A 13,538-nucleotide genomic window follows, 5' to 3' on the forward strand; every position below is an offset into this window, starting at 1 on the left:
AACCCCCCTGTTGTTGGAATTTGAGGGTCATTAAACAGGGTGAAGTCTGAATAGGATAAAATCTTTGCATGATCTAACTTTAACATTGTAGCTATCAAATGAATTATTGTGAAATTTTAAACAGTTCTTTCACTCTTAATTATCATGACTGAACAGTGCTGATTTAAGAATCCTCTATCAGCTCTTCTATCTGTAGAGTCCTAAACCGAAATCAGTGGAGATGGAGAGTAGATCTCCTTTTGCCTGAATCCTGCACGTGGTCACTAGGTCACAATAACGGGCATCACCCAGATCCTGGGTCAGATTCTGCCAGTTTGCATTTATGCAGCCCACATGCTTTTTTTAGCCTGTCTGAAGGAAGTGGGTTTGTTCAAGCATAATAGAAGCAAAATAAGGAAAATTGAGATAAATATGTTTTTAAGCAGCACATAATAATGTGTTGGGCATGGATTTGAAAAGAGCAAGTAGTGTTGCTTAAATACATGTTCTTGTAACTTGAGTATTTTCCTCTTAAAGATGTGGCATGCAGTATTTTAAATGGTGATTGTGAGATGAGCTTTGACCAGCCAGGAGTTGCATAAATGTGCCTCCTCTGGGTGAGGCAAAGTGGGTAACAGTGAACTTAGTCCCATATTACTTTTCATTTATGCTTGGCCAGGCTTGGGTTGCAGTGCCTGTCAGATTTCAGTGTAGTCCTGAAGAGGTGGTAACACTTGACTGTCATCATATTGTAGGAAAAATTAGGTGGGAATATGTTGTGTTAAGGTACTCGACTACTCCCCTGGAATGAAGTGCCTCGGGGACTAACTGCCCTAAGCACAAGTTCTGGGTGATGGATACAGGTACCCAGAGCCTGAAACTGCCTCTCTGTTGATTGTGACTGTTTTCCAAGGGGCAAAGCAGATGAACAGCTGCAAGGGAGCAGTGCCCCACTGCCACAGGCGTGGGGCATTCCTCAGCAGCGATGGAGGCATTCCCCCAACCCTGTCCTAGGAGAGGCCTAGCCATCCCCCTGGGAGAGAGAGCGTGGTTTCCCCTTCTATGGGGACCTGACCCCTTTCCTTAGTTGTACTCTTCCAGTTGGGTTCCTGCTGTACTGGTGAATTCCTGATTGTGAACAGTCTAGAAAAAGATTGTGGAATAGAGTGATATCATCTCTTCCTGCTGTTTTGGAGATAGCATTGTGTGCCATTGCCCTAGAGCAATAAAAAAATGTAAATGCTAAATTTCTTATCGAAACAAACCAGAAACTCTGTTGAATTTGTATTTCCTGTCTTTGATTTGCCTCTCTGCGTAGGTTGCTTTATTTCATCCCATGCCTACATCTCCTCTTTTCCTACAATGTTAATGTCTCATTTTATGCTCACCTGGGAGATGTTATCAGATATATGCAAAGCAATTCCTGCGTTGCTAAGCTATTTTGAAGATTGTCATAATGCCCCATAAACTACATAAATGGGAAATTTTCTTACACAAATGTCTCTCCACTTCATGGTTTTCTGTCTGTGTCTGGCGTTACATAATGACAAAAATGTGCTGCCCGGAGATGGTAGGACATGAACTGAGGGTGAAGCTTCTGGGACTGTGACATATCTTAGTCCCTTTTAGGCTCTCTTTAGGGGACTCTCTTAGAGGTGCCATGAGTCCTTCAGTGGGTTGTTTTTCCTTCAGATCTCTTGGGAAGAGTAACCTGCGCCTGCTGCTCTTCAGGCGAACCGATCTTTAAACAAGGAGGCTGCGGCAGAGGGGTGCCTTTTCAGTCAAGCCTAATGGGGGAGTTTATGTAACACAACAAAAATAAACAGAAACATCACTTCTAAATTGAGCTGTTATTTCTCCCGCAGAGTAATTATTAATCAATAAACCTTGTATCTGACAGCATCAGAGCGTGCTAAGTGCTCTGAGCTACCTTGCAGTCTGCTAGTAAACTAACCTTGGAGAGAAAATGTTATTAACTGTAAACATGATCACCTCTGGCACGTGTATGAAAGCAGCAGGGTCTCTCACTCAGAGTTTTTGCTTCCCCATGCACTAGCTGTTTTGCACGGGTACAGTTTAACAGCACGACTCAGAGCTGTGGGTATTGCGCACCATTCCAGCCATCACAGCGTCCAGTAGCGTTTGGGCCAAAACGGGTTTCCAGATGTTAGGTTCAGAGTCTTTCCAGTTGCTTATTTCTCCAATAACATGTTTCAGATGGATTCTAATGCTGCAAGGCAAAGGTGAATGATCACTAGTAGAACAAGATGGGGATTTTACCATTAAGCTATTTTATAGATGACCTCTCTGAAAAATAAATAGCGCTGTTCTCCAGGGCATCTGTTACTGGATACTGATGAAGATGGGGCATGAGACAGGACATAGCTTTCATGTCAGTAATAATTGCTCTGTTCCTGTGGAGCTATTTGCTCTGCTATTGATGCACAAACAGAGGACAGTGCAAGTCAAAATGCAAACAATGCTGAAAAACAAGTGTTTTCAACACAGAGCAGTAAGATACTGTAAGAAAGTTTTGGGGTTCTCTTGCAGACAGCATATTTCTTGACATGCACTTGCCTTTCTATAAGAGGAGCTAGTTTTTGGGCTATTTACTGGATCCATCACACTTCAACATTTTTCTTTCAAAACATGTTTTTAAAGTAGCAAAACAAAAACATTCTTCCTTGGACTCTTCAGGATAAAAGTACTGTCTAAGGTATTTAAGTGCTGTGTACAAACAATATCCACCCTGGGGTACAGCAAAGTCTTGGAGCCTAAGTACTTGACCATGGAATAAATGGAAATATTTCCTTCTAAGGTCTTGCCTTTGGTCACATAAAAAGAGGAAAAAGCCAGACCAAAACATGAGCTCCCTTTGAAGTAGTCATTTTAAAAGGCAGAATGCCAGCATGGTTGCATCAAGAGACTTCAGAGAATAAAAACACCAGCACTTTGTTGTTTACATCTCTGAAAAGGGGAAGTATAGCAAAGTTTTACTGTACCTGTTTCTCCTTCCATGTTCATGGTGCTGCATTGCTGTATCATGGAACGAGCGTAAGGGGCTAATAACTCCCATCTCACAACAGCTCAGTAGTGATTAGCGGAGGAAGTTCTGGTGCAGATGCGTCACGGCTGAGGCTGCTTTGCGCTGTTCAAATAACACACAGGAGTTTTAGAGGACTAGCTTGAATAGCAAACTTGGGAAATCATGGAGTGCCTTTGCTCTAAGTGGTCTCCTCTCAGCACGGGCTGGGGAGGTTGGTAGGAGCACGCTGCGTTCCAGTTACTCATCACTAGCAAAACAGTCCCTCTGAGCATGCTATGAACTGGTGTAAGCTGTACTGCTGATGCACTTTGCCCTTTCTCTTCCTCTCCTGCACTCAGGAAAAAATGTAGCATAGTTAGTTAGAGTTCCAGGCCCCTGTGTTCGTTGTAATTAGGAATTTTACAGGCACTTTCAAGGGAACTGAGAGAGATTTAGTATAGAGAGCAACATGGGATCTCTCTCTGTTAGCAAAAAATAATCCAACCAGTATCAGAGGCAGCTTCTTCTAAGTTAAAATGACATCTCATGCAAATCAATTTGTCACTGGCCCAAGTTCTCTGCAATAGAAGACAGAACTTCTATGAAACCTGAAATTGATGTTGGCACTTATTGCTGGATTGTAAACAAGCTCATCCTAAAGTCTGTTTGGAATTAATTGCAAAAATGGCTATCTATCCACATAGCGAGTTCTTTGTACACACACTCTGGGGTGAATGCAAAATATGACTGTTTGCACACAATCCCTCCCAAGTCTTCTGCTGCAAACATTCTGATTACTCAAGTCTCCTTGAGAGCAGATGGGGGAAACAGAAATATTTTTATAGCTGTGGGTACTTCAGTGACTTAGGACACACAAGTTAATTGCTAGAGAATGGGCTGGGATTCTGTTCCTGCGTAAGGCAGTTCTGTGTTAGGTGCTGTGCCTCTGTCACTGTGTTGGCAGAGGCCACGGAGCTGATACAGCATGAGCCAGGAGAAGGAGTTCTCTGTTTCTGTAGGTACTCCAGCCATCCTGCATGAACAACTGGGCTGGCACTGAGAGCAGCTCTCTTGTTCTCTTGGCACGGCTGTCTGTCGTGGGGCTTTGTAAACATGCTGAGCTTGGCCAAGAGTTTGAATTTTTCGTATGTGGTGTTTACACAGCTATGCTGGCGAACCTTTGTAGTCTAGATATGGCCTGAGTTGTGCTGTGATTGCAGGGAAGTTGCTGCTGTTCCCTGTGAAGACTTTAGTAATAGAAATGCTATTAAATACTGTGGTAGGTATTATTTCTGTGTAAAGTGCTTTGAGGTTTCTAAAAGCCCCTCCAGTTCTGCCTTGCAGTAAAATTTAATTGTGCTCTGGAGGCTCCTCGACTGCATTGGTTTGTGTTGAGGCAAGCTGAAACTGGACAAACTTTTTAATTCTGGGGTAAGTTATGACCTGAGAATGGTGGAGGTGGGAAAAGATTGTTGTCTTGTGCTTCAGAGAACACTGTGGAGAAAAACTAGCATGTCCTCAAACAACAGAAATTATGGAAGGACCAAACAAATAAACAGATCAAGTTCTTCCAGTGCCTGTCATTCCCACTGCTCCAGCCTCTGAGGATTAAGGAATTTTGGGTCACTTTTCAAGGCTGTAGCAGTTGCATTTGTAAGCAATATATTTTAGTAGCTTGCTGTCCTATCTGCATAGTGCCTGACTTCTGTATGAACGTTTTAGTAGGTGCTTATTTTGACCGGGATTTTTTTTTGTTTATTTATTGTCAAGCATTAGAAAATTAAACTCAAGAGATTGACTGAAATGTGTCTCATCACATAAAAGCACTTACAAGACAGGTCAATTTTACTCCTGTTATAATCACACAAACTCCCATTAACTTGTGTTACAATTCCTGTTTTTATCCAGGAATAAGTTTGGTCCATTCTGTTCACTCTGAGCAATTTCAGAGCATCAAATTTCTCTGCAGCAGCAAAACCAACAAACCTTCCAGCTCTGGCAAGTATAACGACCGTTCTGTGTCATAAACAGTGCTTGCCCCACGGAAGTTTTGAAATACTTCATGTCTTACCAATTCCCTAGCAGATGAGTGTTTGAAACATAACATTATTTATAATTATGCATTAAGATGATGACAGTCCTGTTCCTCAAACCACCTTCCAAACATTTCTGTTACTTAAAGGGATTATTGAAAACATTAAGTAAAGTCTGAGTAACTCTACCTGCAGCATGAAACAGTTCAAATGGTTTGGTGGTTTTGTTTTGTTTGGATTTTTTTGTTAAGGTGTTGCGTTTGACAACAGCCCTGCAGTCAGGTTATGCAGATACGCTGTGAAATCAGATTGTTCTTCACTTGGACAGAATTTTATCACTTGGGCAAGGTTGTTTTAGAGCCAGGAGAGCATGCATCAGGTCTTCTGTTTTCTCTTTAAAACAGTTCACAAGGAGAAAGGAAGGGAAGGTCCTTCTACCCTTTGCACTGCTGTTCAAGGGTTATGCAAACATATCCCTGCCCCACTCGCCCAGGTTGACTGGGAGGTACAAGGTGGCTGCTCTCACTCTCTTCACTTTTTATTCTCTTTATATGTCTTGGGTTTTCCTCGCCAAATCTGTAACAGCAGATATGTGAGCCTTACTGAAGAGATGCTCTGCTTTGGAATTTGTGCAAAATCTGGAGCTTCAGAAGAAGAGAAAACATTAAACTGGAATTATATCCACAGTCACCTCCTTTACTGCCGAAGTTTAGCAGCAGTGGCCACTGAGGAAGCCAATGTGTCGTGTTTAATCAGAGGACTAATTACCAAGCCTCTTGACTGGCTTTGAGTTCTGTTTTTACTAAATGTCTTTTATGTAAAACACTTAATTCCTCCCCATTTGAGATGAGTAGGTTAAAACATTGTATTCCTGAAATTTCACAGAAGTGCTGGTGTGCTGTGAGTGACAGAACATCGTGTAGATTGAATCCTATCTTAGGAAGCGAGTAAACCTCTGTATTCTCTATAAAGTAAGTCGCATGTCTCTGAACTATCTCATTGGGTTTACCAGAGTTCTGTTCATCTCTTGCAGGCATTATGCTGCTTGAACTAGTCCTGGTTCTGGGGGCAGTCATCACCTACTTCTTACTTACCAAGAAGAAAGAAGAGACATTACACTTCAAAGATGGATGGTGGGGCAAGGGACAAAAGCCTGTCATTGAAGAAAATACAACTATTTGGCCATTTAAGGTGGAAACTACAGAAGAAGAACTGAGCGTAAGCAAATCTCTGTACTGGAGAGAGACAAGTATGAAATGGCCAAATGTAGAACTTGTTTGGAAGTAATTGTTAAATGGAACCAATAGTTACATTTATGAGATTGAGCAATTCTGTCCAGGACGTGGGGGAAGGGATTTTTTGGTACTTCAGAACATAAGTATGGATAGGCAGGGTTCACATCCTGCTATAGAGTTTTGTTCTCAGCTGGTTGCTAGTAAGTAAACTGCTAGTTGATTGCTGGCTGCTAGCAAGGTTGCTAGTAAATAAACCTACTCTTTAAAGCCTAATAAATATACAAATCATATTACAGATTACTCAACTCTGTGTTCCTGTTTGTGTCCCTTCCTCAGTTTGATTGTGCAGGCCAGAGTAAGAACAATGTCTTCTTTTTTCTTTCAAAAGCAGTTATGAATATCTCATTTTCTTCACTGCTTTGTTTGCAGCTGTGTTGGATGCTGATTCTTCTGTAATTAATGATCTACTTTGGTCAACACTAATAGCACAGTGGTAATTACAGTAAACACATACATTGCAGAACTTGTTAGACAGCAAGATTTTGATTGTGTGTTTAAATCAGGGATTGCACAATTTCATAGATCTGTGTGGAGCAGTGGTTCAAACAGTAATTATGGGATTGCTCCTATTATTTATAATGGGTTCCTATTTTCTCAGTAAGGTTCCGGTTTTTTGAACGCTTTGTTTGCTGTTCTTAGTAATATCAGTGGATATTGATCTCCAATATGTTTTCCCCTTACACTGCACACACAGAGCTAGATGATTTCTAACTTACAGGTGTTTTTGAAACACGCAATTCTGTATTATGACAACTATTGCAACATAATCCATTGGTAGAAAACTGTTTTGAAATATATTTTTACATAACCTAGGAATTAAAGTTATGTTAGAATACATTATTAAAACATTTTATTAAAAGTGTTGAGCAAGGCCAAAAAGCATGTATGTAAAGACATGTTAAAAACTTCATTGAAAAATCCATGCTTTCTGCACACCTGTTAAATGCCCAAAACAGTGAGTTTATGTACTAACATCTGCCTAGACTGAGACTGCCTGTTCAGTGTGAGGCGTGAGCCAGTGCATGCACCTAACTCATCTTAGCCTCTCTCACTGCATTAGAAAATGCTGTTCAGGTTTTAACCCCACAGAGGTTTGAGCAGGATTAGATTTCTAGACTTGCCTTCCACCCTCAACTATTCTGTGGTTCTGTTTGCAGTAGGAAGGTGCTCCTGACTGTCCTTCCCTGGTGAGTGATTTTTGGACTGATTTTGCAGTATCATCAGCATCCCCTGTAACCCTGAAGTGCAGTAGGAAGGTCACTTTGTTATTCTAGATTGAGAAACGTTCACTCCAGTCTAGTTTCAATAACTTTGTGGCCATGTGAAATCCCTCTGAGTGTTCCTCAGTGAAGATAACCAGCCCTTTGGTTTGGGAAGTAGAGCAAAAGGTTTGGGCCAGATCTATGCATTGACTGAGAGGCTGGGCTCACAGGTAACCCGGGGAACAAAGTACCATGGAAAGGCACAGTGCTGTCAGAAAAGTGTATTGTCCTTGATGATCAGCCTGGCAAACAGATTAGCCAGCCCTGAAAAACAAGGCAGAGTGTTTAAGAACAGCTGTAAATGGAGAAGAGGAAGGAGGCCATCTGGAGGAGAGAAAGAACTGGAACAGCTGATGGAGCATCAGCAAAATGGACAGGTGTCATTAGAGATGTTATTTTTGTTGTTCGCGTTTCACTTGGGAATAACTAGAAACCACGCACGGGAGAGCACATGATGGCAGACACAGGCGTTTGTAATGTCTCTTCTTTCTTTTTCCCTGTAGGACTTATTTAGGAGACTTGACCAGGCTCGATTCACTGAGCCACTGGAGAACAGTTGCTTCCATTATGGGACTAACTCAGCGTATCTCAAGAAGGTTGTCTCCTACTGGAAAAACCAGTTCAACTGGAAGAAACAAGTTGAAGTCCTCAACAAATACCCACAATTCAAAACTAAGATTCAAGGTGTGTGGCTTTTTCCCTTCAAAAATAAACAGTAATACATAGGGATACAAGGGATCTCAGTGGTAGGAATGCTATGGTTGTTTCGAGTGCTACCCTTCCCTCCCTGCTGCCATGGCATGGATCACTGGCACTGCTGCTGAAGCAGTGAGAAACTCCTTCATCCTAACTGAAGCCTTTAGGACAAGGAATGACAAATGGAATTCCCTTGTGCATGGATGGGTTGTCAGCTGGTGTTAACAGGAGCCAAGCACAGGCATTTGGAAACAGAACTGGATTTTAAGATGTACACATGTTCCCTGACTTGCATGCAGTCATGCAAAAAATAGCCAGAGATGCCCAGCTGCTGCTGTCATGGTGATGCCATCAGTCTGGCAGCCCTCCTCATGCTGGCTTCTTAGGTTGTCCCTGCAGGGCAGATGCGCTCTGCTGCACCACTTCAAGGATTCATAGGCCTTGTAGGCCTAGAAATGCAGAATGCCTTTCCCTTGGGGTTGAGTGCTGCCAGGTGTGAGTGAATGGTTTGCCTTTTCATTCAAAGCACAGACACCTTTTGAAAGAGGCTGTCCAGCTAAGGTGGGACAGTTCATAATATTTAAAATGGAATTGGGACAATAAACAGTTGTTACATAGTGGTTAGCACATAAAGATTTTATTTAAATGTATACAACATGGTTAGTGCTGAGAAAGATAAAAGCAAAAAGTCTTCCCTAAAAAAAAAAACCAACCCAGGTATCATCTGAGACAAGAAAGGGTAAAGAAGCTAAGGACAGTGTGCTATGTATAGCAATAGGAAGAGAAATGTCAATGTTAGGAATGATAACAGAGATGAGCCATGAAAAGACAAGAACAAACATGCTGTATATTGGATTCCTAGCTTCTTTCATCACTTGAAAGTTTTTCAGAGAATACAGAAATTCACAGAATTGTCAAGGATGGGGAAATCTCAGTCAGTGAAAGAGAGGGGGATTGCTGGAGAGCTGGAGTTGCTGTGAGTAAAATGTGCTTACATACATCAAGAAATGAGGCATTCAGGTGCTACTAGGAGCAAATTATTGTTTCCTGGAAAGCAGAACCCTGAATGGGTTCGAGGAAAAGCAGTTCAGCTGAAGCAACTAGTGCAACGCTTTGTGAAGCCTACTGCTTACATATTGTAAGGATCACAAAGGAAACAGGACTGCAGTTTTCACCTTCTTACTTAACAATGAGGAGACTGGTACTAGAACATAGCTTCCTGTTTTGGTCTCCTCAGTTAAAGAGATACTGAAAGCTTTGGACAAAAGGTAGGAAAGAACTACAGAATTGAACACTTCAACTTGCTTTTAGCAAGGCATTTTTACAAATCCTTGATTCAGCCTGATCAGATTATCAGCAGTTAAGATGTGTGACTTGATTACAGGAGACCTACAGAGAGAGAATACTTAGCGAAGGCTTTTTAAATTCTATGTGCTGTTAATATTAAGATCCATGGCTGGAGACAGAAGCCAGACAAGTTCAAATGCGAAGTAAGGTATGCACAAAACAAGGAAGGTGATTAATGTCCCCAAGCAAACAGCTGCTAGTTATGATGGATTCCCTATCTCTCCATGCCTTCACATTGCAACTGTATGCCTTTCAGGAGGAAAAATCTGTGGTTGGCTGAAGCCTATCTGGTGCCATATAGGGACATTTGGGTAAAATTTAAGGGCACTTGGACTAAATGATCGAATCCTCTCTTCTGCCTTTAAGCTGTGTGAGTCACTGTGTCACTGTTAGTAGATTGCTCCGCTTCTATGCCTTGATTTACCAATATATTTTAAAACAGAAATATGCTGACCTCATTTAGTTAGTGTGGTGCTTAATTGCCCATTATAAAGTACTTTAAGGTCCTTGGATAAATGGATCCAGGGAAGTGCAGTCTGTTTTCACGCTCACCAAAAAAGGACTTCAGAAAAGATCTATTAATAACCTGTTCCGTGATTAGTTTTAGTGTCATGGTAAATTTGGGCATGTTAATTAATTATTTTATTTTTACAGGCATTGATATCCATTTTGTTCATGTAAAGCCTCCTCGTTTGCCTGAAGGCCGGTCTGCAAAGCCATTATTAATGGTTCATGGTTGGCCTGGCTCATTTTACGAGTTTTACAAAATCATTCCTCTCCTGACGGATCCTGCCAGCCATGGCCTCAGTGATGAACACATTTTTGAAGTCATTTGCCCATCTATCCCTGGTTATGGTTTCTCAGAAGCACCCCACAAAAAAGGTACGATGTGTGAGAAGAAACTGAACTAATACATGCCTGATCTTAGAGTGAGATAGCCCTTCAGCAGAACAGTAACTCCTGGCTCTTCCTGTTTTCCCAGCGTAGAAACAAAGATCCTATGTGTCATGTGGGAAGAGGGAGATAAGAGTGTGACTTCAGGTGACACCATTAATTAGTTTCAGGAGCAATGTATAGATAATTTACAGAGGGCTATAAAATTTATGAAGTGACAACTCATGAACTGTAATTGAGCCAATGACTTGTGAGCAGGAAGAGTAACCTTAATTTGTTACTGTTCCTTTTGGGTGTTTTGAATCCACATTCAACAGCATTATACAGGTAGGTAAGAAGCAACAGTTGAAACAAATCAATGTTGTATCTGCCTACGTGGTAGATTGCAGCAAAATACCTGCTTGTTCAGTTTGTGCTCTGAATTACACAAACACAAGCTGCAACAAACTGGAGCAGGTATTTTAATATATCATAGATGTATGAGATACTGAGTTCAGTGTTTAATTATGTGTGCAGGTGAAGGATGTAGGAAAGGTTAGTTTTAGTTTTCTCATCTTCCCCAGTTATGATTGATGTGGTCAGCATTTAGTGGGGAAGTGCATTACTAGTGGAAGAAACCTGAAGTTTCCAGCTGTCATTAACATGAGACTGTGCTCACAGTCCACAAAATGTGAACACATTCCCTGGGGAACGCTCAGTGCCTCTGACAGGGCTCAGCTGGAGTATGACTAGAGTTTACAGGGAGTCTGGCAGCCCCTCAGTCGAACAAGCACGTGGGCAACTGGTGGGGTTAGGAGAACACTGGTCTGCAACGGAGGCTGGACTTCTCATGGTTTCTGCTTGTTCTCTGGACCTTCCCTGGATGATGTGACAAGATTTTCTGTATAGTCTGTCAAGACAGGGAAGGAAAAATAGACTTGGAACTTTTTAGGAACTTGTATATTGCCTTTCTGGGGAGAATACAGTGCAGTTGGAAGTGTTGCTGGAATTAACACAACAGTGTTGTTGTTGTTTGTTTTTTTTTTTTAATGCAGACTTTAATTCCGTAAGTGCTGCTTCTGTTTTTTATGAATTGATGCTCAGACTGGGATTCAACGAGTTCTACACACAAGGTGGTGACTGGGGCTGGCTCATCTGCACCAATCTGGCCCAGATAGCTCCCAAGTGAGTACCCCTTTGGTACAGTGCGGCATGATTGGCATGCAAAGCTCGTCTATTCTTTAACTAGTTATTTCTTGTGTGCTTAAGAATTCCTGTCCTAGTCTTCGTGTGAGCACTGTGTAGTTTCTCTCTTCAGTGCTCAGTGTTAAGCAGTGATCCAGAATTACATGCCTTAGTTTATAGTATATACCTATTCTTTCAAACAGTGGTGCAGTAGTTTTGTAGTGGCCCCACTGGGGTCTGGAGTGGGAAAAGTATTTGTAAAAGAAGGAGGATTTGTGGCTTAGTGCCCAGGAGTGTGTGCTGATTACTGACAGCTGCCCCTTTGACTTGTCATTTTTGTGTGAAAAGCCACACTACAAAGTGCAGCTAAGGTCATGATGTATTAGCAGGTTAAAATTTAAGTATATCCATTTGTATTAATAACATTTTAAATATAACAACTTTGAATCATATTTTTGTTAATTTGTGGGGGCTTTTTCTGTTTTTATTTTTAGCCATGTGAAAGGTCTCCATTTAAATCTAGCCTCAGTTACGAACGTGGGATTCACTCACCTGCTCTCCATTCTGCTGGGCCGCTATCTTCCAGGGCTCTTCGGTTTCCAGGATGAAGATGTCAGGCGGATGTTTCCCTTCTTGCAAAAAGGGGTCTACAGGATCTTGTTGGAGTCTGGCTATGCTCACATACAGGCTACAAAGCCCGATACTGTTGGTAAAACAAACAAACAAAAAACCCTTTTGAGCTCAGAATACTTGGTCTGTTCATTTTAGTTGTACTTTCATAGAAGCAAAACGTACTGCTTAAAATATGCAGAAAACCTTTTTTTTTTCCCCCAGGGAAATTGAAGTAGGAAGGTTAGAGATTTTAAAAGGTGGGCTCCGTTTCTATATCAAAGTCAGAAAAGGTAACATACAGGTATATAGCATTACACTCACTTCTGCATGCAGAAATGAGAAATCTGCACATCAAAACTGAGCATGCTCTACGTGCCACTGACCTCATTTTCAGTTTTCATAAGTAAAATGATTTATTTAATACTTTTCCACTTCTGCTACCACGGGGACTGTAATTCTATTTCAAATGCAGCTTTGCTGAGAGCAAAAGATAGTTTCTTCACAGAGAATGGATCACTTTCAAATGATGTAAACTACAAGAAGCTTTTAGCTGTCTCAGCACGCAGTGTAGCATATTTATAGGGATAAGTAATACCTGAAAAGTAAAATCAAATTTAGTTCTCCCTCATTGTTCTGAATCACTTGCAGACTTTCGGGGGGGTGGGAAAGAAAGTGTACCTATGAATGTTCTTTATAGATGAGCTAGTTGCTCAGATTGCTTAACTACTTTAAGTATCTGAGTATTAAGTGTTTCTATTTTAAAACCATCTTTTGCAACTGAATTGGACAACTGAGTCAAGAATACTGAATGTATTTTAGTTTAGTGCAGCAGCAATTCACTCACTGTGGATTTTATTAAAAACATAGCTAAGGAAACTATTTCTTAATGGTTTTCCATAAGCTTACCTACAGAAACAGATATATTCTTAAAACGTGTAGGCAAAATGATGATTTTATGGATTTTAAATAATTTTGGATTTTAAATTATTTAAATAATAAACAATTTTGCTTCCTTGAAGTTTTGGTTTCTAAAAATTACTAGTCTCTACTGCCTTTTGTGCTTTAAGAAAAAAATGGGAAGCTGGTGGCTGCAAGATGCCTAGTCATGCTCCTTCTGCTGTGTTCTGGCAGATTCCTGTCCCTACCAGTAACATGTGGTCTGTCTGAGCGGGCTGCACAGACTAGGAACCAGCAGCAAATTCATGTTTTGGGAGCTGGAGCAGGAGCATTC

The 13,538-nt window shown here is 41.2% G+C and overlaps 1 protein-coding gene across 1 annotated transcript in view; it reads left to right on the plus strand.

Annotated features, from left to right (window-relative positions):
• Positions 1-6,072: 6,072 nt before the first annotated feature.
• EPHX1 (epoxide hydrolase 1) overlaps positions 6,073-13,538 on the plus strand; it is an 11,953-nt gene continuing 4,487 nt past the window's right edge. Inside the window, exons 1-5 of the mRNA XM_010171511.1 lie at positions 6,073-6,255; positions 8,098-8,278; positions 10,292-10,519; positions 11,566-11,695; positions 12,190-12,404. Of these exons, the coding sequence (XP_010169813.1) occupies positions 6,076-6,255; positions 8,098-8,278; positions 10,292-10,519; positions 11,566-11,695; positions 12,190-12,404 (934 nt within the window). The 5' untranslated portion in view covers positions 6,073-6,075. The remainder of the gene's footprint in view (positions 6,256-8,097; positions 8,279-10,291; positions 10,520-11,565; positions 11,696-12,189; positions 12,405-13,538) is intronic.

This window comes from Antrostomus carolinensis, unplaced genomic scaffold, assembly GCF_000700745.2.
Source record: "Antrostomus carolinensis isolate BGI_N321 unplaced genomic scaffold, ASM70074v2 scaffold50917, whole genome shotgun sequence".
NCBI classification, from domain to species: domain Eukaryota; kingdom Metazoa; phylum Chordata; class Aves; order Caprimulgiformes; family Caprimulgidae; genus Antrostomus; species Antrostomus carolinensis.